General features: G+C 49.8%; 1 protein-coding gene and 1 long non-coding RNA gene across 4 annotated transcripts in view; one reads left to right on the top strand and one right to left on the bottom strand.

Moving 5' to 3' along the window:
* The window catches only part of ASTN2 (astrotactin 2), a 312,809-nt gene that overhangs the window by 102,629 nt on the left and 184,763 nt on the right, over window positions 1–25,417 (top strand). Inside the window, exons 6-7 of the mRNA XM_088177716.1 lie at window positions 9,960–10,106; window positions 21,558–21,725. Of these exons, the coding sequence (XP_088033842.1) occupies window positions 9,960–10,106; window positions 21,558–21,725 (315 nt within the window). The remainder of the gene's footprint in view (window positions 1–9,959; window positions 10,107–21,557; window positions 21,726–25,417) is intronic.
* Window positions 2,818–5,578, bottom strand: LOC148221444 (uncharacterized). 3 transcript variants are annotated; one of them, XR_015808068.1, is made up of 3 exons: window positions 5,296–5,572; window positions 4,694–5,175; window positions 2,818–3,232 (listed from the first exon to the last, which is right to left on the bottom strand). It is a non-coding gene; the product is annotated as an uncharacterized LOC148221444 (long non-coding RNA). The 3 variants fall into 3 exon arrangements; XR_015808067.1 differs by lacking the exon at window positions 2,818–3,232 and having other exon boundaries at window positions 4,314–4,973; window positions 5,048–5,175; window positions 5,296–5,573; XR_015808066.1 differs by lacking the exon at window positions 2,818–3,232 and having other exon boundaries at window positions 4,314–5,175; window positions 5,296–5,578.

Raw genomic sequence — 25,417 nt, forward strand, 5'->3', positions numbered from 1 at the left:
GGGGCCAAGGATGACGAGTTTGCTCCTTCCTGCTGCCCTCAGCATTGACTCCTTGAGGATTTCCAGAAATCAGAATTTCTTGCAACCTATTTGCACCAGGTTTGTGCACTGCAAGGTTCTGCTTGCTGTGGAGGCTGGTTCTCCCCTTTCCCATTCCCCTGGGAGTACCAGGAAATGTGGGAACTTCTTTGCATTGTGGCTGTGGTGCACAGATGGCTCTTGTCTCTAGAGCTGTCGGTCATTGCACCTTCCACCAGTGCTGAAGCCTCGGTGAGACAGAACCTGACAGTGTTGTAAAGATGTGAATCCACATCCCCCGCTGGCCATCAGGGTGACATCAAAGCTTTGATGCTTCAGAGTGGGATGTGTTCAGTCAGGTCCCACTCTGAGTTCGAGAGAAAAATATTAGTAGCAAAAATCACCCTAAACCAAGGAGGCAGAGCCCTGTGCACAAACTCCACTCTTACTCTGGGGTGGGGTTTGCCTTGTGCCCAGCAAAATATATTCAGCTCCAGGTCTGACTGTGCAGCCCCGAGTTCTCCTGGTCACAGACATCACCTGCCTGATGGTGAAATCAAATAGTGAAAGATGTGGGGGAAGCAGAACTGTAACTCCACGGCTGTATCAGGCTCCCTGCCCGTCTCATTAAGGATTCTGTGCATATAATGAGCCCCTCCTTGCTGGAGGAGAGGCACAGGTGAGGTTCCTGCTCCTCCCTCTGCTTTCTCAGGCCACAGAGCAGCTGCTCTGTAACACAGAAATGTGCAGCAGATGTTGTGCAGCTTCCTGGGTTGGGGGAAACTGAGGCAGGGAAAGTGATGATGTCGTTTGGAGACCCTGTGAGGGGCTGAGCCATCCCAAGCCCTTTTGGAGACCCAAAGACCCTCTGCCCTCCCTTGCACTCTAGTCTGAGCCTCTGTGACCTGCTGGGAGCCCCTGGGACCTGCCAGGAGGTCCCAATAACTGCTGACAAACCCTGAGTCTGGGGCTGATGTCGCTCCCCATCAAGCAGAGATCAGGTACAGAGCTGCTGGAAACCCAGACACAAAACATGGAGTGCAAAGGCAAAGGGATGCTTTTACTCCTGTGAGGGTTGAGATATGCTGGAGGACACCCAGCACAGTGTCCACCCACCTGGGGTGTCTCATGGCATGTCCTCAGCTGGCTGCTGCTCCTCAAGCTGTCTCTGGTATCTGCTTGAGCTCAAGCTGCTCCACCCTGAGCCTGCTCCCCCACACTTGGGCCTGGGATTGCTTCACCCCTCCTGGCATCACCTGCTCAAACAGGAAGGGGGGAAACATCTCATTCTGTTTTCATGCACAGCTCTTGTTCCAGCTCCCCAGCACCCCAGGGAAGAGAGGGAATGGCTTTGGGATGCTCCTCGGCTGAGGTCTCTGTGAACAAGGCACCTGGCTGTTTCCATAGCACGCGGGGATGGTTCTGACAAATTAGCAGAGTTCAATTATGTACCTTGGATTGGTGTCAGCCCCGTGTGTGTGTGTGCTGGGCTGGCTGGCGGAGCCTTCTGAGGGCTGTTAGAGAAATGAGAAGCTGAGCTTTGATCTGCCTCTGTATTTGGTGTTTAAAACAAGGCCTTTTATAAGGGAATATTAGGTATTCGGAGTCTACTACATATGAGGAAGCTTTGCTTTGATCCTCTCCCATCTCCAGAGGCAGCAGGCACTTATTATTTCATGGGGAACTAAACGAAGTGCAGAATGAAATGTGGGTACTGCTGTCTTTGCTGGTGCCTCTGGCCTCTCTGGAGCTGAGTGAGTGCTGCAGGCAGGACATCACCCCACTCTTCCATGCTCCTCAGGGAATTGCCTCCCTGCTCTGCCTTAGACTTGACTCATCTTCAAACTGGGCGAGATTTTGTTGGCAATCAAGTGGGAGACAAAAGGTGATAAAGAAAATGTATCAATTTTGGCTGCTTCTAGTGACACGAGGGAAGAATGGATTTGTCTGTGTCTGTCTGTCTGTCTGTACTTGGGGATACTTCTCCTTTCCTGGCATTGTGACCATGCCCTCCTTGTGTGGTCAGCCCATGGCATGGACAGGTTAGGATTCCTCAGGAAGGGACACACAGCTGCTCCCTGCAGGGACAGACAGACAGACAGGTCGGTCTGGGTGCTGCACACAGAGCTGTGCTGTTCTTTGTGAGGTCAGGAAAGAGCACCCCGAAGGGGACACTGCAGCTCCCATGTGACCTGCAGATCCCCCAGTCTCAGGAATGAGGTGCCTTCATACAAATCTTGTCTTTATGCCCCAGAGCAGCAGGGTCCCTCCCTCCAAGCTGCACTCCATCACCAACAGCCACACTCACACTGATGTCCAGGGCAGTGTGACAGTGGGGGATGCTGCTTATTCCCAACCATTCTCTGCTCAGTCATGGATGATGCTTTTACAGCTATAGTGGTGCTTTTGCATGATGGCTTATTTTGCCTGCAGAGCAATGAGGCACTGCAACAGCCCATAAACCCCATTCTGAAACCTCTCCATTCCTGCTGGACTCTGGCTGTGCAGGGAAGCTGGGCTGGTTGCTCCAGCTGCCTCTTTGCTCCCTTAATCTCTGGTGGCTGTAGGTGTGGGGGTTCACTCATGCTCCTGCCCGTGCCAGGGGTGCTGAGCTGCTGGGAGAGGAGCTGCTGCTGGAAGCTGGAGCTGGGCAGCACAGGGGTCTGCAGGTAAAGTGCTGCTGGAGCTGCAGTGGCTGCAGGCTCTTTAACTTCCCTGGACTGCGCTGGAGATAAAGGCTTTTACATCTGTTCCTGGAGGCAGTGCGGGTCTTCCTATTTATTTATTTATTTTCCGATTGTATCTGATACAGCCTCAGCGAGTAATTGAGTGTTTGAGAGTGAAAAATTATCTCTCCGGCTTGGCCCTTATCTTGACAGCAAAGCAGCACTTTTAATTTAATTTTGTTCAGAGCATGTGGGTAACAAATTTCACTAATCGCTCTGCTGTCGCCCTCCGCATGGTAACGAGCCTCTTGTTTCCCAGGAAGCAGAACATAAACACGGAGCTGGATGCAGGCGGGAGGAGGGCGAGGGCTGGTGCCGCTTGGAAAATGAAGATGCCTTTCGTTGTGGATTCCTGTGGCACGATGGATTTGTCTCCTGGCTGCAGCAGGAAAGGGAGCAGAGGGTGGCAGATGTCACATTTGTTCCTGTGTGATGCTTGGCTGTGAGGGAAACTGAGGCACAGAGGGATGTGCCCCAGCCCTGGGGAGCTGTTGAAGAGCAGAGATTTGTGTTCTCATCCTGTTCTGTCACTTTGCATCTATTCCATAATGGATGGAGGCAAAAAAAGGTTTGGGACTTTTTTTTCTTAATTATTGTGTTTTTGGGACTGCAGCCCAATTCCCTGGTCTCAGCTCTGCATGCAGGGTGGCAGGGGGACAGTAGGCAGTGTGGTGAAGGTCCAGCCAGGACGAGGAACTTGAATCCTTGGACACCTCTTGCCACCAGTCCCTGGGACATCTGCCAGGTCCTGAGCCCTCCCTGTCACCCTGGCCTCCGTCACTGCTCTCTCCTCCTTGTTTCTAAAATCAATTATTCTGGCTGACCAGCCCTTCACTCATGGAGCACAATCCTCCCTGGGCTGTGACTCAACACAAACTATTTCATAGATAATGATTACTTTTTTTTCTCCTTTTTCCTGTAGGAATAATGCTTTTGCTACTCTGTATTGAAAATTGCTTTCCCTTCTCCTTAAAATGAAACCTTCAACTCAGATTTGCCTTTCTGCTTGTATATGGTAAAATTGGGACTCATTTGGAGTGTAAAACAAAAAAAAGATCAGGCCTTAATTCCAGGAGAAGTGCTTTCATTGATTTTCATGAAAGAAAATTCCAGTGCAGGCAATATCTACCTTTAAATATGTAGCTGTTTCTTTAATGCGATTTTATCTCAACCAATTCAGCACTGAGAACATGAAAGCAAAACTGACTTCATTGATTTTAATTGTCCCTGCCCAGAGAAATGCAAAAAAAATATAACAGTGCCAGAAGAGCAAATTGAGTTTGCACAAATTCTTCCTCTCTTTGCTGTGCCGGGAGATCTACAATATGTGAGGAAGAGAATCTGCCCATGGTGACCCTGGTGCTGATGGGGCTGGTGGATCTGCATCTCAACCTGTGCCCCTTTGGTCATCTCTATTTCCCCCCTCTCCTCAGCTGCTCATTTCTTGCCCAGCCTTCAAGGCTTTCCCTTTGCCCCCTTCCTCCTCTTGGTTGGAATTTGTTGGCAGAGTCTCCCTGGCAGCTGCAGGCACAATGCCTTAGAGCAAAGGGGGAGCACCACCAACAGCTGTATAATTAGGAAGCAAATACATTTATTCAGTACATAAGGCTTTATAACTCCAGGAGCACCTTAAGAGCCGTGGCTCAGGCTGCTGGAGGAGCACAAGAGCTCACTGGGACACACGGGAGCTGGGTCAATGAGCCCTTGACCTTGCTGTGGGGTCCAGCAGCCCAACCCCAACCTCCCCACAGTGCCCAGGCCACCCCTTGGCATCCTCCTCCCCCTGACCCACACCCAGGGCTGCCTTCCCTGCAGCTCCCTGTGCTGTACTGGAGGACGTCTCGGCTAATTGCTAGAGGATAATTCATAAATGTTAATAGTATTAATCTGATTCAGCATGTGCTCAGCAAGATCTAATCCTCTATAAATCCAGAAGCCACTGATCTCACCCTTCTGCTGCACAGCGTGGCTGCCTTTCCTCCTTCCCTCCATCTCTTCCTCTGTGCACCCTCTGCCTCCTTGGAGGGTCTCCTCAGGGGTCTCCTCCAACACAGGAGGTGAAGCTGCCACTTCAGGGCTGATCCACATCCTGCTGACTCCAGGGCTGATCCACATCCTGCTGACTCTGGGATGAGGCAGCAGACTGCCCAGTGCCCAAGCTCTGACCCAGATCTGGGCTGTAGCTATGGGCACCTTCATTGGGCATCTTCATCTGGGATTTGTCCAGGACTGGAGAGGAGAAGATGCCTCAAGAAGAGGCTGGGACCAGGTGTGGTGTAGATGGTGTGTGATGAAACACCCACCTGTGCTCTCACCCCCTGCCTGGGGGGCTCACTGCATCCACATCCATCCCCTTTAGAAGGAAGGGCCTTTGGGGCTGGGTAGTGCATGAAGGCTTGGTGTGGTCATGGTGCAGGAGAGCTGTGTCCGACTGAAAGGAGGATCTGCCATCCCATCCCATCCCATCCCATCCCATCCCATCCCATCCCATCCCATCCCATCCCATCCCATCCCATCCCATCCCATCCCATCCCATCCCATCCCATCTCACCATGGAAGAGGAGGCTGCAGGGCCAGGAGGAGATTCAGGCAGTGCTGCTCCCTCCCATGCAGGGGTGCTCCACGTCCAGAGCCTCCTGCCAACACCACTGCTCATCTTAATTGGCACTAGATTGGCTTGGACATGATCTGCCCCTGTAAAACACCTCGAGATGTGCTCGTGTGTGAGGCTGTCCTGGAAACGCTGCTCTATCCCGTTAATGAGCCTCTGCTGGAACATAAGCACGGATCATTAGGAGCCCGATTCCTCTGACACGGCAGCAGCACCGGCGTGCTCCGGGAGCATCCCGGGGGTGTGAGCTGGGCTGGGGTGGGCTGGCTGTCCCCAGGGGTTCTGCTGTCCCCAGGGATGCTGGCTGTCCCCCAGGAGTGCTGTCCCCAGGGGTGCTGCTGTTCCCCCAGAGGTGCTGCTTTCCCCAGGGGTGCTGTTGTTCCTCCAGGGATACTTCTGTCCACCAGAGGTACTGTTGTCCCCCCAGGGATGCTGGCTGTCTCCCAGGGATTCTGCTGTCCCCCAGGGATGTTGGCTGACCCCCAGGGGTGATGCTGTCCCCAGAGCTGCTGTTTTTCCTCCAGGGATGCTGCTGTCCCCAGAGGTGCTGTTTTTCCTCCAGGGATGCTGCTGTCCCCAGAGGTGCTGTTGTCCCTCCAGGGATTCTGCTGTCCCCCAGGGATGCTGGCTGTCCCCCAGGATGCTGGCTGTCCCCCAGGGATGCTGCTGTCCCCATGCTGGGCGCTCTGTGTGCAGCACAGCACAGCAGGGGCTGCTGAGCCCTTCCAGCACTCTCTGTTCCCCTGCTCACCTTCCCCAGCCCCGTCTTCCCCGGCTGCTGGGAATGAATTTCCACATCCCAGTGGCCACGGAGCGTTTGTGTGGTGCTATTATCTCCAGGGGGGGCGGGGAAGATTGCAAAGCACTTGGCGTTTAACACCCACATATGGTTAACACCACGGGCTCTGTGTGCTGATAAAGAGGGGGTAATTAAAGTTTATTTTTTTTTATAGACTAATCTCCCAAGCATGTATTTATGAGCTTGATTTAGAAACAGCATATTACCGAGAACACAGGATATTTGTGTTGCTTGTAAATCCATACGTGTTCTGAACACCTTTTTCTCCCCCCTCCACCCCCCTAAATTTAGGCAGTACTGCCAATATTAAGAAGAATTGAGCACAGAGTTTTGTTGGGTTTTTTTTCCCCCTCCTTGTCTTTTGGGCGGGCAAAGGAAAGTGTACAAAGCAGTGAGTAATTAAATGCAGGAGGAAATGATATTTCAAAGGAGACATGGTGCGTTTGGAGGGGCTGTTTGCTGAGTGTTTACACCAGTGGCTTTGAATTTATCTTCATCTTGCAGCAGGTGCAGAATCTTCAGGAGAATGTGGTGCTTTGCAAGCGGTTTCTGAGCTGTCTGCACAGGGACCCACATCCTCACCACGACAATTTTCACTGAGGTTTGAGGGGAGACAAAAAAATCCTGGGTGGGGAAGGTGGTGGTGGCCAGAGTCCTTCTGACCACAGTGCTGGACACTCCTCTTGTTTTCCAGTCTAAATAAGCCACCCTTGGATCACTAGCAGGGAGCATGTCAAGTATGATTCTACCCGAAAATAGAGCACTTTGCCTTTCCTTTCTGCTTCTCTCTCCTTGGATTTTGTGGGCAGTGAGGAGAAGTTACTACTTTCTGGATAGAAGTAATTTATTCTTATTTTTCATCCTGGTGATGTGCCCTGCCCACTCCTTGGGTGCAGACTCCCTGTGAATCCCCATAGTCCACGTTTTTCCCTTCTAAACTGCCTGGGTGAGCACTTGAGCATCCACTCATTTTATTACAACCTCTCAAAACACTACAGAAACATCTTTGATTAAAGACATTGAGAGATCATCTCAATATATGGAGCATTTATTAGGGGAGAGAGATCTGGGGAGTGAGTTTGGTCTCAGCCATGCCTGGTCACCATTTTCCTCCTGGGATTTTTGGACCCCACAGGACCCAAACCAGGACTTCTATTGGGTGCTGGGGCTCTCAACCCTCCATAAAGGTCTTATATTCCCCACCCAGCTTCCTCCTCTTGGTAAAGGATGTTGATACCAGCTTGTTTGGTGCATTTGGAGTTTCAAATCTGCTCTTCAAACACTTTGCTGAAAGCCTGGAGGTGACAAGGAGAGGAGGGAAAGCACAAACTTAGCCAGGTCAAGCTCTCATTTGTGGCATTGGGTTTATCTGGGGCTGCCTGAGCTACTAAGCTGGGTTTGGGCCCCTCCCTGGGCTGAAGAAGGAAGGGATCACTTTTTCTCACCTCTGGACCAGGATGAAGCTTGGAGAACCTTCTGAGGTGGGTTTGGTTGGCAGGGCCTTGCTGGAAATACATTTGCTTGTGGTTTTAAAGATTTGTAGTGAATCTGATTATCTCCAGATAGGTGTTTAAATGCAGCACAGCAGTGCTGGAGCATCAGTGGTCTGAGAGCAGGGAAAGAGATGGAAAACAAAAGCCCTGTCCCTCTCTTTAAATGCTCTTCCAGCAGCCTCCCTTCAAACCTGGCAGCAAACTGGTCGTGAGCAATAAAGAGCTGAGCTGGAAACTCAATTTCTGCTCAAGCAGAAGCCCCCCTGTTTTGGTCCAGTTGGTCAAAACCAAACATCAGGCACTTCTAGAGGTCAGTGATTAGCAGTGATGGAAACGAGTGAGTGCAGGAGGGAAGGGAGTTACAGCAGACTTGGAGCAATTGTCCCTTTCCTTGAGCAGCCAAGCTCAAACTCATGGAAGTGTAAAAGGCTTTGTGCAGTTTCAAGCCCCTGTGCTGCTCTCCTGAGTCATGGGGAGAGCAGAAGCCACATGGACCGATGGGGATGTGAAATCCTAATTCCTCCAGCTCCACTCTGGCTGCAGTTTGGTGAAAGCTGCCATCATACCTGGGATTTGGGCTCTTTGTGAAAAGGGGATAATACTTGTCTCACTCATAAGGGATTTATGATTTAATGTTTGCAAAGCACTTTAAGACCCTGGATTGAAAGGTGATTTATAAGGGTGAAATCCAGCGTTGTCTGGTCCATTGTATATTTGATTTCGTCCACTTATCCTCATGGGGGCTTTTTTCTTTGTCAATTTTTTTTTCTTCTTCTTTTTCCCTCTTTTTTCTTTTTGCATTCGTGTCATAACTTCAAGCCAAGCAGGGGCTGTGGCAGGCACAGTATGCCCAGCAAGAGGAGGATTTTGCCTCCCATGGAGGTGCTAACTTATGCTGATGATATGAATAAAGATGGGAAAGGAAAAAAGAGGATTGCAAGGTGAGGGGCACAGGGGATTGGTGATAGAGCTGTGAAATAGGAGTGGGATGGCTGTTTAGATGATCCATGCATAAGGAAAGGAGAAAATGCTTCATAAATAATCAATTTACTTGCTCCTGTTGGTCTCAGTGATGGGGGTATTTTCCAGCAGATCAGCCACTTCTCCTGTCCTACAAATCCAGGTTGGAGCATCCTCTGTGCAGGCTGTGACCTGGGGAAGCTGTGGTGGGGCTTGGTGCCCTGTCTGGAAAGCACAGGCTGTGCTGAGCAGGAAGTCCCTGCCCTGGCACCAGCACCTCCAGCAGCAGCTTTAAAAAAGTCACAGGGTGTGCAAGTGCTAACTTGGATCCATTTCCCATTCAGGTTTCAAACTGATGCTCTTAAATCTCTCTTTGCGGATGAGGTGCTGAGGGCTGGTGTGCAAGTGGGGAGAGGCTGCACTGGCTTCCAAAAAATCAAGAGGTGTCCTCACCTGAATCCTGAGCAGGGCTGTGGTCACCTCTGCCAGCAGTGGTGTCATCTCAGCTTGCACCAGAATGGGCTGTGCAGCCTCTGGGTTCATTGCTGGGCTGTGCCCTCTCCTTGTCATGGACACACTGTCCAAGTGGTGCATCCCAAGCCCTGGAGGAGGAGCCGGCTGCCTTGTCAGGTGTTTATCTTGGAGCAAAGCGGGGGGCTGACACAAGGTGTTGGGTGAGGGGGCTGTGGGGGATGCAGGGAAGCCCCCAGGTCCAGGGGGATCAGTTCCTCAAGGATGCAGGCTCCAAGGTTTGGGCAGTGCAGACCTGTCGGTGGGGCTGCAGTGGCCTGGGACAGTTCTTCATCAGTACAGGGAGTCTCATTTGGACACCTGACATTTCCAGTCTGCATCCAATAGGAGCAGCTGAAGCTTCTGGAGCAGCCAAATCTCTCTGTGAGAGATGACTCTATGTTGCACAGCTTCACCACATTCCCTATGAAACTTGGGGATTCTGTCCCACCCAGCTGCCCTTGATGGTGATTTAGCCATCCAAATGCTGTCCTGCTACACCAGGGTTTCACAGTGGGTTGCCAAGCCAACTAGTGTTGACAAGAAGTGATGGTGGTTTCAGCAGGGGAGCACAGCAGGTGTGATGAGTGATTCCATTGAGAAGTCCCCAGAGAGAGGGTCTATACAGGGCTTTGAGCAGGTTTTCTCCCTACTCTAGCAAAACGAAGCCTTGTGCCAAACAAGATGTGATGGGAGTCCTGGCGTGTGCAGACTCCTGCTGAGCTGCCATCCTTGTTTTCAATGCCTGCCTTCCCGAGCTGGGGCTCCCTGCCTCTGCTGAGCAATCTCTGGGTACAGCCTGACCTTTTGGCCACCCACCCACGGCTCTGTGTGCCTTGCAGGTTCCATGAAGAGCCCCGTGAACAAGACAGCTCTGACGCTGATCGCGGTCAGCTCCTGCGTGCTGGCCGTGGTGTGCGGCTCCCAGCTCTCCTGCCCGCTGACCGTCAAGGTGACGCTCCACGTCCCCGAGCACTTCATCGCTGATGGTAAGCCCCTCCTGCTGCCCCTCTCTGCCCCTCTGGTGTGTCTGGGACACAGATCCCTCTCTTTGGGAATGCCCCAGTTGTGTTTGACTGCAGAGATCTCCCTTTCCACAAGCACATCTGCGAGCCTGAGGCCAAAATCTCAGTCGCGTCAATTAATATTATCGTTGTTATCATTGCTGCTAATTGTGTTTGATGGATATTTCTGTTCTCCAAACTCGTGCAGGAGCCCTGGGAGCTGCACAGACAGGCCTCCTGCTGTCCAGAGCTGCTCATCCCAGCCCTTGCAGCAGCACGGAGGGAAATTGCTGGGGTTTGAGCAAAAGCAGAGATGCTTTGATAAATTAGACGAGTGCTGCTGTCACTATTTATTGCTTTCTCCAACTGGGCTCCTTGCATTTGTTGTGTTTCACTGACCTTTTCTCTATAATGTGCAGTGAGCGTCGAGTGCAAGTTTTCAGTAACACGAGGGCAAATTTCATTTTCTTCCAGCAGACAGGACCCATTATTCAGTCAGTTCCAATTCCTCAGCTCCTGCACTTGTCTCTCTGCTTGGGACATGCACAGGGGGCACTTTCTCTCTGCCAGAAACGTGCTGCATGCAGCCAGTGCATCACCAGCTGCTGGGGTGTCCTGGTGCAGCCAGCTCTGGGGCAGCCCCCTGCTTTCGGAGCTTTGGAGTGGAGGGCAGGTCTTGGGGGATTAATCTTTTGGGGAGGGGGAGATGGTTAAAGAGATACAGCAGGATGAGAGCTGCAGGGTGAAGAGGGTTGGAAATCATCACCCCATGGCAGAATGGCAGTCACCAGTGTGTTTGAAGTGGGATTAGCCCTGATAAGAGTGGTCTCTGGGTAGCAGTGGTCACAGCTTGGCCCTTGTAGGAAAGAGGAGGAGAGCATCTACTTTGTGTTCACACACTGGAGGAACTGAGCATCAGTGGAGTGGAGACAACATCAAGGTGGGATGCCACATCCCTGGAAGTGTTCAAGGCCAGTTTGGATGGAGCTCTGAGCAACCTGGTCTGGTGGAAGGTGTTCCTGCCCATGACAGGGGATGGCAACAAGAGGATGTTTAAGGTCCCTTCCAAGCCAAACCATTCTACGATTTAAGGATTTGAAACATTTGACTTATCTACACCTTGATCTGTTTCTAAAAAGTTTTAATGATTGTCCAAGCCACATATGAATACTTGAAATCTTTGCAGATGGTTCCAAGTAGCTGGAGAACAGAAACTCTTGCATTTGGGACATGAGGTTGCTCCAGTGCTAACTTGTGTTCCTTTGGGATGGGCAATGGTCAGTTCAGCACTTGGACTGGGAGCTCACACTGGTTCTGGTACTTGCTGAAGGTCAGCCAGGAAGGCAATGATGGACCTCAGCATTCTGCTCCCAGCTTGTGGTTCTGGCCCAGGGAAGACATTGTGTCCTGAAAAAGAAAATAAACAAAATGCCATGAGACTCCATAGAATGGAAGTGAAAAGCTGAGACGGTGCTTGTCACCAGGAAAGGGGTGGCAATGCAAATTATGCAAATGCAGGGAACACTCGAATGAAAATGACAATGAAATACCAATAAAACAGATTAATATCCTTGAAACTGGGGGAAATGGGATGATTTCCAGTCTCGACTTAATGACTTTTCTGAAGAGAAAGTGGCAAGAGGACTGGTAACAGCGGTTTGGAGAAGAATTAAAATGAGCTTTGTAATGAAACTGTAAAATATAATTACAAACTGCAAAAACTTTTTAAATATTTTTTATGAGAAACAGTCAAATTCTTCACATAGAAGCAGCCAAGACATTTTGCAGTGGCTATCACTTTCCCTGAAATCTCATCATTTTATATGATGACAGTCCCTTGCCTGAGAAGAGAAAAAGATCTTAAAGTTGCCCCTTCTTTCTGAATAACAACAAATCCCAAGGCACCACCCAACTGGCAGCAAAATATTACAAAGCATTTAAAGACATCGCAGAGCTGAGCTGGGTTGGGAAATTGCAGTGATACCCAGGAAAAGTGTGGCTGGATGTGTTCACCAAGGCTCAGCACCTGGAGTTTGATGCTAATGGAGAAGAGGGGACCTGCTCCTCCCTGGAGATGTCCCATGGGGGATTAAATCTGCGGTTTACAGGGTGCTGAAGGGGGTTGGCACGAGCATCCCGTGGCATCGAGGTGACAACAGAACTGATGTGTTTGGCCTGGCAGAGTCTGGGAGCTTTGATCAGTCTTGAAGCAGTTTCTGGTGTGGCACCCGGCGGTGGCACCGTGTCTCACAAGTGTCGCCGTGCACTGCAATCGTCTGGTTCCTGAAGCTGTTCCCTTCGGTGCTGCACTGGATGATAAGGCAGGCTCTGTGAGAAGGCAGGGATGCTGCATTCACGGGAGACGTTCCCAAGCGAGGGAGAGGTGCCCTCTCCTTCCCTTTTGGAATGTGGAATTTCAATAGGCACCAGGAGCCAAGGAAAATCTGAAAGCGGAGCTGCTACCGGCGCCTCTGCAGGAGAAGCCAAACAAAGGCAGAGGCTGAAAGAAATCGCTCTCCTAGACGATGAGAACTCAGCTTTGAAGGAAACTTTAAATAGATGCCAGCCAGTTCTGGTGTGCCAGCAGCCAGAGCCAAGAAAAGAAAGAGGGGGGAAGCCCCCCCCAGTGTCTCCAGCTTTGGAGCAGAGCAGCTTTCCCTGCTGCAGCAAGAATGGCGTTAGAGAAAGCAGCTCCAAAGCTGCTGGAGTGGCAGGGTGGGAAAGGGGAGGGGAGGGACTGGGACCAGAAGCCAACTGGCAGCCAAGCTGGGAGGATATATTCCAAGCAGCAGTTCTATAATAACCAGCCTGTTTCTATTGCCCTTATTTCTCCCTCGGTTTGTTTTCTTCCTTTTGTTCATTTGATGGGGTGCCCCTGCCTCGCTCCCTGCCTCGCAGTTATTGCCTGGTGTGTACAGCTGCTGCCTTCACTTCATGGAGCAGCTGGATCAGGGAGAGGCTGCCAGGAGCTGCCGTGGCTGGCAGGGAGGGCTGGGACCTCCTGCTTCCCAGAAACGAGTTGGTGCCCCCAAATCCTCCCTTCCAGTGCAGTGGATGGAACATCCTCTCCTCCCTTCTGCTGCTCCTGGGCTTTGTGTTTCGAGGCAGCCCGTGCTGAGCAGAAGGAATTGTTCTGATTTCAGAGGTGGCTCAGATTTATGGAAATAACCATAGTGGCTTTTATGAGGATATGGAAATGCAAGACATTATTTAGAGGACCCTTTAGCAGTGTCAAAGGGGGAAGAAAGGAAAGAGAGCCCCTCCATCTGAGTAATAAAACCTCTTATGAATATGCCAGCCACTCAGCTCTACATTCAATAGTTGTTTTTTGGTTTTGTTTTTTTCTTGTAAGTAATAATTCAAAAAGTAGAGCTGGACCAGTGGGAATGGCTTGCAGGGAAGGCAGGGTGGAGAAAGATACTCTGGAGGGCTCAGCCTGGAGTACGTCCTTGCTGCACAACAGTATGAAATATAGTATCAATTAAAGCTTCCCATTTTTACAGCCTGTGAGAGGTTATATACGGTGTGGGTGGATGTTTGTACTTTAGTGGGAGAGGTGGGTGAGATCCTCCAGTGGTGCAGAGGGAAGCAAGAGCTGCATTTAGCGAGGGGCTTGTAGGGCTTTGTTTTATAAGAGGGAATAAAGCAAAGGGCATACAGCAGGTTTCTGTCAGAGACATCTCAGGGCATTTACAGCCTTCTTCCCTCCTCTTCTGAGATGTGTGCCAGGCAGGTTGTGGTGATCCCTCTGCACCTCGCTGGGCTGTGGGATGGGTGTAGAGGGGTGAACAGAGCTCAGACAGGGCTCTCAGTGTGGGATCAGAGCTCAGTGTGGGGTCAGAGCTCAGTTTGGGCAGGCAGGGCTCTCACTGTGGGATCAGAGCTCACTGTGGGGTCAGAGCTCAGTTTGGGCAGGCAGGGCTCTCAGTGTGGGGTCAGAGCTCACTGTGGGCAGTGTCCCCATCTAATGAGCTGCCCGTGTGTTGCCTCTGTCGCTCCTGCAAGTGTGGATGAACCCTCCCAGCATGAACTCTCCCTTGGCAAACCCTTGCAAAGCCAAGAGGCCAGCAGGAGTGGAATTTCTACTTAATTTCATGTTTTAGGTTGGAGCATCTGACAAGATGGCAGAGGTGGAGGGAGCTTCTTTTTTTTTGTTTTGTTTTTTGTTTTTTCTTTTAATCTCCATGCATCTGCTCTGCCTGCCTGAACGATGCCGTGCTGTCCTTGCCACGCAGCTGATCAGTAATTGTTTCATCTGCAGATTATTTCCTACCTTCCCCCACCACTGTTTCCTCCAAGATGCTGGTGAATTGGATGCTGCTATTAGCAGCCTGTGTTAATTTTCCCTGAAGATTGCTATGCAGACTGCAGTTGTTGGGACTCGCAACAACTTCTCATTTTGGTTTTAATTAAGTGTGTTGCTTTAAATTGTCTGGTTTTGACATTTCCTGCTCAATCTTCTGCAGCTCTTGGAGGTGACCAGGCATTACCTTGTGCCCTGAGGGCACCCAGGATGTGCTGGATATGTGTCCACACAGAAATGAGCCACGGGAGGTGGGGGACTGGCTGTGTCCCCATCCCATTTGGCAGCAAGGAGAAGCTGGAGACACTCTCTGATTTACAGGTGAAGCTCCCCAGGTTTGTACCACAAGGATGGAGAAAAATATCTGATCTCAAAGCTATCTCAGGTCAGACTGGAGGGAGCCTGAGCAGTCTGGTGCAGTGGAGGTTGTCCCTGCCTGGGGGAGAGGGGTGGAACAAGATGATCTTTAAGGTCCCTTCCAGCCCAAAGCATTCTGTGATGCTGTGATCTTTTCAGGCTTTCAGAAATATTCTGGAATTGGAGTTTCCCATGTTCACCACCTGTTCCCACATCCATAAATCCCCTCTGAAATCAGCAGAAGGAATTGGTTGAAAATAAGTTTTTTCTTGTGCTGTTTTCTCCTCGCAGGGTTTTTGCTGTATGGAGACCCGGGTCAGGGCTTTGACAGAAACAACACTTTCTTGTTGCAGACTCAGTGTCACGTCTGGCTGCTCCAGGGCCCGTGTGTTTCATGTAAGGTGGCCGTGTTTGGGGGCAGCTTTACAAATTGCATTTTATTTCACCAGCTCGTAATCAGCAGGGTCACCTCCGTGCCTGTGTTACAGCTCACTCCTGCTCCCGTGCCTGCTTGCCTGGCAAGAAAATGTGAGCAAATGGCTGCAGTGTTACCAGACATGAACTCTAAATATTAACATCAATTTATGAACTGTATCAGCGTGGATCAAAGGGATTCCAAGACGGTTTTATGGCGTGAACGCTCTTTGCATGAAGAACTAATAGGATTCTGGAGGCTGAAGTACATCCTGTTTTTATCGTGGCTTTGACAGGCTTGTGAACCTGCTCAGCTGCTGCCTGTCTCCCCAACCCTGTGCCAGCCAGAGGCATTCCCAGCTCCTGGGGCAGCTCCATTTGCAGGGGAAGCCCAGTGCCTGTTCCTCCTCCTTTGCAGGATTCACTGGAGCAAATCCAGTGGGATTGGTGTTGGTGTTTGCATGGTGTCAGCAGGAGCTGCCTCAGACCTGGGACAGGTTGTGTCCTGAGAGAGGCAGGAGGTGCCCACCTGTGGGGAGGGGGCAGCTCCTGGCACCAGCTGAGCTTGACCATTCACACTCAGATTTGGGAGAGCTGGCACATTTTTTGCCAGCTAACCTACTCTCCCCTCCCATAGATGGAGAGATGCAAACATTGACTTTTGTGTTCATACAACAAGCTTATCACAGCTCCTCTGTGCTTTGTGATGTGATTGGATTTAGGCTGGATTTCTCTGAACCCTTTTCTGATATCTGGAGAGCATCACTATTACAGAGCCCTGGGCTGCAGGGAGTTGGGAGATATGTAGCATTAAGGTTTGTTTTTTGGTTTGGGGAATTTTTTGTTTGTTTGTTTGGGTTTTTTTGTGTTTGTTTTTTTGAGGAGTCCCATTTCTGTCTCAGCCACTGCTGGCCCAGATGCCTTCTGAGGACAGAGATGTGCTCTTACCAACACCTCCACAACTGCATAGTCTAAAGCTGCCATGGGAGATCTCATTGCAGCATGAGCTTGAACCACAAGGCAGGGTGGGCAGATTCCTTCTTGCTTAAGTTGGCTGAGCCATCACCTGTCTTCTAAATACGTGTGCTCTTTGTCAGGAGCTCAGCCCTGGAGAAATCGAGACTGACAAGAAAACTCGAAGAAAGAGTCTGTCAGAATGATCAAGGCAGTGCAATTTAACACTTAAATTGTAACTCTGCTCCTCCCACAGGAAAGGTGGTGCCAGTTTGAGCTGTAATTACTCACAGACATGTGCTGCTAATTGACTTCTGCTTTGCCTGCATGGAAAAGCTCTGGCAGGATTGGTGGTGTTTCAAGGAGATGAGGATCTCCAGGTTTGAACATTGTTGGGTTGGAGGTGAGAGCCCATGGGTGCAGTTCATGTGCTGAAAATACACCCTGGAGTCGAGCATTGTGAGATATAAGCTGTGAGTGCTTCAGCTGAGGGAGGACTGAATGGAAGATGTGTCTATAGGCTTGTGCTGCTTTCTAATCTTTCTATCATAACTTTCTGTTTAAGCATTTCACCTTGTTCAAAGAGAGAAATAATTTAAAAAAAAAATTAAAAAAGGAAAGAGGGTCAGCTTGGATTTTGACCTCATGTGATCCTGTCCCTGAATTCAAACTAGACTATAGAACTTAGAGTTTGACTTTAAACTACTTAAATTATTCCCAAATCACCTGTTTTTGTGCTGGGCAGGAAAGGGTGGTAAAGCTGAGCCCTGTGTTAGCTTGTGGGTGCAGTCCTGCCCCAAGACCTGTTTCCTTGCTTAAGTCAGTACAGAGTGTCCTGGGCATCCAAAATCTGTCTGATTCTTCAGCATTTTTTGGGAGAAATGTAAGAAGCAAAAGTTTTCATGCTCTGGGCCAAGGACAGGACAGGGACAGCTGATCAAGGGGAAGAGCTGATAGGGGAGGAGTTGTCTCTTTGGGAAATGTTCTTTCAAATTTAACAAGGGGAAAAAAGAGTCTCTAAAGAAATTAAATAGGGTTATTCTTTGTACCTATAGAATGAAGCAAGAGGGATCATCTTTCCTCTAGTGTTTATAAAAACTATCTGTAACAGGATTAGAACTGTGTGATAGCATAGGGCTGGATACATTAATAGTAACCTATAGTATGACCTCCCATTGCTTCCCAACACAAAATACTAATTTTAGATGAAAAGGAGTTTTGCTGGGCAAGAAACAGTGAATGGACAAAGATGACAAAAAGAGCAGAGAGAAGAAGAAATAGATGTTCTTCAAAAAAAATTATGTTTTGATCTTTTCCCTTGAAAAGAAAGAGAAAGGAAAAGCCAAACCCTTTTGGCTGCCTTTTGGGTGCTTTGTTCTTTTCCCTTGTTAGATATCTCTTCTGAGCTGTTTTATCCTGTTGTGTTCTTGAAAATGATTTTTGAAATGTCAAAACTTCAAGCCTCTTTTGTCAGGGCTTAAGCAATTCCACTGAACTTTGAAGGAGACCCCAGCATGAGAGACATGAACTTCTGACGCTGCCTTAACTCACCCGGCTTTGATCAGTGCCGGGGAAGGAACGGGGGGAGTGGAAAACACACACACACAGAAACCCAAACAAATCAATCCCCTGGGGGGCTGCTGGACCTCGTGGAGCTGGGAGGGGGTTGTGGCTGTGTCCTGGTGCCCTGCATGCTGCTCCATGGCATTGGCTGGCTCATAAAGCCAACAGCATTTGAGGGACGTGTCCTGGTACGGGGTTCCTGGGAGGTGGTGCTGGGTGCAGAGTTGTCATTTTGTTCTGTGTTTATTTGTTTGGATGATGGTTTCTTTACCCTGAGACATAAATATCTCCATTCAAAGGAGATCTCAGCAAGGCTTTGAGTGGGAAGCTTGAAATTTGTGTCTAGGAGGACACTTGGGAGGTTGGCAGCAGAGCACAGCAGGGTGGCCAGTCCCTCCAGGTGTGCTCAGAGTGTCTGGGCACTGCAGGCAGCAGTGAAGGTGTTCACTGCTCCACACTGGGTGTGGGGTGGTTTAGTAGGGTCTGAGGTCCTCGAGGAAGGTTTTAGGAGGGTGATTTGAGTGGGGTTCTACCCCTCCCAAGTCCCCCATCATGCCCCTTCTCTCCATCCAGAGACTGCAGTTGTGGAAATCAAATCCAGCTGATGTACCCAGCAAGCTGAAGGTGTTTGAAACAGCTCTTGTGTAGGAAATGTTTGTTTTTAGTAGTTTCTAAGAGGATTTGTTCCTCAACCTGCCCTGTCTGAGCTTTTCAAGGTGGTTTTGATATGTACATGATGGTGACTTTTGAAAAACTGTTTTCTACGTGTGGATTCTTTGAAAGTGAAGAGAAAAAAAATTGAAAAGGCTTTGAAATCATCAGAATTTAGCTTTCAAAATATTTGTAGAATGCCTTTTTCTGTTATTTATTTCCCAGGCAAGCTATAAAGGGATCGAGATTGGGGTGGTTTTTGTTTGTGTTTTCAGTGGGAGCGAAGGTGATGAGGGTGTCTGTGAACGTATTCAAAATCTTGCCACACACTCAGCTTCAGAGATGTGAGAAGTTTCCTTGCTGGAAGTTGTCCCCTCCCTCCTTTGAGGAAGGAAAGGAAGGAAAAGAAAGGGAAGGAAGGAAAGAAGGAGGAAGGAAACTAAAACCTTTAATTTCCCCAGGTTTGGCGTTTTTTTCAGACTGAGGTAGAAAAGCCTCCATTTTACACTGAGTCTGAATTCAGAAATTTTGGATTGAAATGTTTTCACTGCTGCTTCTCAAACAAACAAACAAACAGAAACTCCCTGAAAAACCTGATAAATGAGGATGATTTCTCAATCAGACTTATTAAAATCAAAATAAGTAATTAATCTTCAAAATACCTGGAGCTGGGGTAGGGGATGGAGCACAAGCCTGATGAGGAGCAGCTGAGGGAGCTGGAGAAAAGGAGGCTCGAGGGAACCTTCTCACTCTCTACAGCTCCCTGACAGGAGGGTGGAACCAGGTGGGGTTTGGCCTCTTCTTCCCAAATAAGAAGCAATAGGAGAGGAGGAAATGGCCTCAAGTTCCACCAGGGGACGTTTAGGTTGTATATAAAGAAAAATTTCTTCAGAGAAAGGCTCCTCCAGCCCTGGCACAGCTGCCCAGGCCAGTGATGGAGTCCCCATTCCTGGAGGGATTTAAAAGGTGTGTGGATGTGGCACCTGGGGACATGGTCTGGTTGCCCTGGCAGTGCTGGGGGAACAGTTGGATTTGATGGTCTGAGAGGTCTTTTCCACCTAAATGATTCCATGCTGGGGAGCTCCAGAGGTCACCCCTCCATCACCCACCTGACCAGGGGCTCTTCCCTGCCTTGCAGCAGGTCCTGGGCCAAGATCCTCTCCAGCTCCAGCCACCTTCCTGTCTCTGAATATGAGTGATGTGTCTGGTTTGTGTCGGGTTCGCTTCTGTTACTTCCGAGCTGTATTTTAACCAGAAGTGGGGTTCATTAAGTCGGGATTTAATCAAGAGCTGCTGGTTTCACTCTTCAGTCCTTGGGTGCAGAGGGAATTGTCTGTAGCTGAGTCTCAAAACAACTCTACGTGCTTCCCAAGCCTTGCTCTTTATTAGGGAGCTGCGGAAATCAGGAGGAAAACACAATTGACAGGTTACTACATAGACACCTACATGTAAATAGTAAACACTCCCCAAGGGTGCACGATGCATTTCTGTTTGGGAAAAGAAACCAGCAGTTGTTGTTAATGGTATGTAGGGCTATCTTTAAAAATTCATTGAAAAGAATAATTGGAGATAAAACTGTGTGACTTGAAGAACCTTCGTGCTCAATGTTTCTCTGCTTTCCAGTGGTGCTGGGGGGTTTACCCAGTGATTTACTGCTGCCTTGTGACTGATTGAGATGTATCCTGCAGCCTTGGCGGGGCAGCTCCTGCCTTGCTGTGTCTCCAGAGCTGCTGGATTCTGATGTCAGTCTAATTCTCATTTGCCTGAGCAGTCAGTAGCTTGGCAGCCTCCATTGGCTTGGAGTGTAGAGATGCACCTGTGAATGTGTTTATGGTATATAAACACTCTGAGTGTCAAAGACCTGAGTTTATGGGAAATTAGGGCTCAGATTTGGATGGTGCTGAGATCTTGAGATGCCTGAAAATGAGGTCACTCACTGGGATGCTTGACTTGAAGCTCTGCTTGTTTTATCCTTTGCATGGATAATGTGGCACAGGATGAGGGGAGAAGGGTTCCTCTTCAAAAGGAGATCCACAGTTTGTATTCAGCCAGATTCATGTGGGGTGGCTGCTGCTGCAGGTTTATTGTCCTGCTCTTTTAATCTCTTGGCTTTCATCAAAGTAAGTTGGTGCTTAAAAGAATGGTGTTCTAGTCCCTTACTAAGGGTCATAAGCCTTAAAGTTTTGTGACAATAGGCCCTGGATGTGTAGACTTGCTATCCCTGGGTAATCTTTGAGAAGGATTTCAATCTTCAGAGAGTGGTTGCAAATTTTTCTGACATTGCAAGTCCTCAGACTTAGTGGAAAGGTGGCTGTGGGTTCTTGGGCTACCTGGCAGTTCCTCTTGTCCACTCCTCCTTGCAGGTTTCTTCTCCTCTCTTCTTAGAGGCTTTTACCCTAGTAAGTTTTGCAAAACACCACTTAATGGTAGAGGTTTTTTGGCTCCTCTCTGATCTGTGCAGCACTGTTATGGAGGCAGTCTTATAATCAATGTAATTGAAGATCAGAGTTAATGAGGACCTCTGTGCCTGCAAAATCCCCCAAGCGATGCTGGGCCTCAGATGTTAGATAAGGAAATGATTGGGCTGAACTGAAAATCTATTTGGCTAATTAGATGATGCATATTCCCAGATGCCAGTGGGGAAAAATACATTTCACAAAATAAAGAAGCATAAGATTTTGTAAGAAAATATTTTTGGCAGGAATTCTCTTTTAACTCACAGGAGGGAGAGGGTGGGGGAATGTCTATTATGAGACAACTCATACAAGAAGTTGTGTGTTGGGCCAATCCACTCATCTTCAACAAAAGGTGAACAGCTGCTGCTGCTGCCCATCTGTGCTCTGAGCTCTGGGACAGCACCTCCCTGAGCTAGGACAGTGATGCTCTGATTACAGATCACAATAATTACACTGGTCCACATTTCTGCAGAGACCTGGGAATCAAATCCTGGTAGTGCAAGGGTAGGGAAGTGTCTGGGCAGAGGAGATGGTGGATCACTTGCTGGAGCACGTTCCTCTGGAGAAGAATGGTCAATTTAAGTTCTTTGGGACCAGGTATTGGTGAAGTCACTATTTTGCAGCACAGCAGCTCCTGAAGAGTGCACTGTTCTGCTGTTGGGCCAAAATGCACCTTTGGGGTTTTTCTTTCAGATTTCCACACTCACCTAACACACTTTTTTTCCCCACTTCCCCCAGGCAGCAGCTTCGTTGTGAGCGAGGGGAGCTACTTGGACATCTCTGACTGGCTTAACCCAGCCAAGCTGTCCCTGTACTATCAGATCAATGCCACGTCCCCCTGGGTGAGAGACCTCTGTGGACAGAGGACCACTGATGCCTGTGAGCAGCTGTGTGACCAAGACACAGGTAAGGGAAGCCAGGGGAGAGTGAAGACCTTGGGAAGCTTGCAGATGTGAGGGAGAAGGTTTGTCACTGGGTTTTTTGGTGCCTTCTTGGCTCCTCTCTGCTCTAGCCTGTGGCAGGCATGGGGGACTGAGAGGAACTAGCGAGGTCACAAAGTGGTGACCCCGATCAGCAAAATGTGAAGAAGATGGGGATTGGAAATGGTGGATCTACCAGTTCTTTGATGTGGTAGCTGTGGGCATGTGGAGTTTATCTGCTACTAAGTTGGGTTTTCTTCTGTCCAGCCTGGAAAACCTGCTTGTGAGTTCACCCCATCTCCATCCCTTTTCCAACCATTTTCACTGCAGAGCACCACGATCCCCATTAGTGGATGCTCCTGCCTGGTGGTTACCTAGGCTGGATGTGTCCTCCAGCCCTTCCTGGTGGAGTTGTGAACTCTGCCATCCTTCTCCATGTCTGAGTGAGTGTTCTGCAGAGCTTGTTCTGCTGGTGTGCAGAGATTGCCTGTGGAGCAGCAGCCAGCCCTGCTGGGACTCAGGTGTGGGGTGGGCAAAGGACAAGTGCCACCTTCCCTTCTGTCTTTACTGGATGACACATGGGAGTCCTGGAGTCTGCAGGGAGCCAAGAACACAGAACAGGCAAACAAGACAGGGTGACAGGAGCCTGCATAGGAAGAAGGTGGCTTGGGGACTGTGCTGAGGTGTGCTGTGACTCCCCAGCATTGGGTTGGATGCCTTCTTGGTCGTGTGGAGACAAGTGTCCCTGGTGTCCTGGCTTGCTGAGTGTCTGAAGAGTACCCACACCCCTGTCTCCTTGCAGAGAGGTGCCATCCCAGCTTAGTCCCAGCTCTCCATGTGAGCTGCTTCCCCCTCAGCAATGAGTGTCTTCACCTCATGTGTGTATGAGATTCATGGCTGCAGGTGAGGATGTTGGTGTCTGGTTCTGCCAGAGGGTTTAAAGGATGGCTCAGTGTGGAGAAGGCTGTCCCTAAGCCTCCCAAAGTCCCCAACTGTCATTAATACATGGATTAGAATAAGAAATCCTTCAGAGTCATGAACACCTCATGGGGTGGTGAGAGTGACCCTGTTCTCATCCCTCCCTGCTCAGTTGAGATGCAAATACTGAACTTGGTCTTACAAACTCATTTTCCTGGTCAAGACAATCTTCTCTTCTTAGTGTTCCTGTTCCTCAAGGCTTGTCTGCATGGAGGCACTGGCAGGAATGGCTGCAGCAGAATAGTGACACTGGATGAATTTCCTGTGTAGACAGCCCTGGGCATCACCTAAAGTCCCAGGGAGGGCTGGGAGGTGCCAACAGCCACACTGACAGATGGAGATGGTGCAGGAGGAAGCTCTTCTCATCCAGATATAGCAGAGCAGAAGGATTTTTATTTCCAGCATTGGCAAAATGCAGCCACCTCAGTGGGAGAGGGGAGATGCATTCAGCTCTCCCCTGGTTCAGAGGTGGAGAGAAACAACTCTGCCTCCAGCAGAAACCACAGGGACACCGTGTGGAGCCAGACCACGACTCCCCTGTGGGAAGAGCCCTGTGGCTCCCCTTGCCAGCCCATCCTTGGCAGCCAGCAGGGCTGGCTGGATCCTGGCATGGCCTCGGCTCTGAGGAGTGGCTGCTCCCTGTGCCACTCCTGCTGTGACCCCAGCTCCCAGAGCAGCTTGTGTCTCTTGCTGGATGCCCCACGCTTGAGCAGGATGTGTCAGATGTTGTTTGCAGGGAAGGGAGTGATGCTCATTATCCCGGGAGCTGCTCTGCCCAGCGCTGTGCTGGAGCTGAACCTCGGCAGCTGCTCTGTGGCTCCCAGCCCTGGTGCCCATGGTCCCTGCTTGCCCGTGGTGAGGGCAGAGCAGACTGGATCTCAGCCTTCAGGTCTCTCTCCTGAAATCTGTCCATGGGCTTCTTCCCCCTCTCTCCAACTTGGGAGTGTGCACATGAATACACCAGAATTTTTTCTCCTGTTTCTGCCAGTTGCATCCACATGGATCGAGCAGGACTGGCTGATGGAGCTGCTGACCTTCACAGCCTAAATGGAAGAGTCCCTTAAGAGGTCCAAACTTCACAAGAACTGAAATTAGGCCTTTGGAAGTACCTGCTTCACCTTGTACCCCAGGACATAACCCTGCACCATGTATGTTCATCACCATTCACCAGCCTTTAACTGGTGAGAAGTTTCCCCCCCAGGCTGAGGCAGACTGTAACCCCATGATACACTGCATGTACTTCTAGATTTATTTTTATTAATGTCATTCTATTTTTAAGGGTGATTTATTTTTATCACCACGAGAGAGGAAGGCCTGTGGTTTTACTGCAGCACATAAATCCTGTCTGGATTTCAACCTTTTCGGGTCAGGGATTTTATCCTCTCTGTGAGCATCCCAAGTGCTGGGTACCAGGGATTCCCCTGTCCTCTGCCTTCTTGGGCTGGACAGAGCATCCATGAGAATGATGGACTGAAGTTTGTCCTCTCTGGAGGCTGAAAGCCTTCAAAGTTTTCTCTGAAGAGCAGCAGAGGCAGCAATGAGGTCCTCCAGCATATTTATGGCTAATCTGCCTTCAGCCTTACCCTTGGAGCCACTCCATGGCAGCGTGGATCCAGCCTTGTCCCAAACTTCCTTGATCCAAGACCTCTGTGGGCAGTGCCATGGGCTCCTGGCACACCTTTGGACACAGAGCCCCAGGTCACATGTGCTCTCTCTGGTGACACTCAAGCTCTTACCTCTCCCAGCACACTCTTTAGGTTGGAGTTCTGGGTGGGATTTGTCTCTACAATATATTGACTTGTGATTCTGGACACCCAATACTCCTTCAGTGTGAAGAATAATCCCCAGCGAGAACAGAGGCTCTGAAACACTAGGAAATGCCAAAATCCACTTTGTTGCCTGACCTTAATTTGCCTTCCCTCACGTCTCTGTCGTGTGACTCACTCTTTAATTAACTGATTGCTGCCCCCCTGACTAATTTGAAACCTATGTTGCAAAGTCCCAGCTCATCAGAGCATTTCAGAGAGAGCACTGACATCTGCACATGAGCAAAATGTTATGTCCCTCATCCCTCCTGCCTTGGAAACAGCCAAGCTGGTCAGTCTGACTGCAAATCCAGCGACAAATGGAGGCTGCTGAGGGGCTCCTCCCTGCAGATGTGACACAGTGACCATGCCCAGCTGCCACATCAGATGGGACAGGCACCTCTCTGGGCAGGATGTGCTGCTTGGCTGGAGATGTTCAGCCAAAATCCCCCACCCTCCTGGCAGGTGCTGCCTGTGCTGCTTGAGACAAGAACAGGGAAGGTTTGTTGTCTTGTGGGACTGGCTGTCAGCTCTCCTCACTCTCCATATTTTGAAGAGTTGTGGGAGCAGTGCCAGTGCTGCCACTCGTGCCACGCACTGGGATACCCCTGGGTAAAATCCAGGAGTGCTGGCTGCCTCGCTGGCCTCCCTTACCAGCCTCCACGAGAGCATCCCTTTCCAGCAGCATATGCAAATCCTGATTTGTGAGCACAATTACCTGCTTTGTATGCACAAAACTGATCCACTTGCACATTCTGTGGGCATTGCTGAAGAGACCTGCTGGAGAATCAGTCCCTCAGGGCCAAATGCTGGAAGAAACAGCCTCTGATTTTGTGCTGTCAGGCTTGCTAGAGCAGTGGCATAAATGAGATGGATAGCTACCTTGATTAGCAGG

The sequence above is a fragment of the Sturnus vulgaris genome, chromosome 22 (genome assembly GCF_052056855.1).
Source record: "Sturnus vulgaris isolate bStuVul1 chromosome 22, bStuVul1.hap1, whole genome shotgun sequence".
Classification (NCBI taxonomy): domain Eukaryota; kingdom Metazoa; phylum Chordata; class Aves; order Passeriformes; family Sturnidae; genus Sturnus; species Sturnus vulgaris.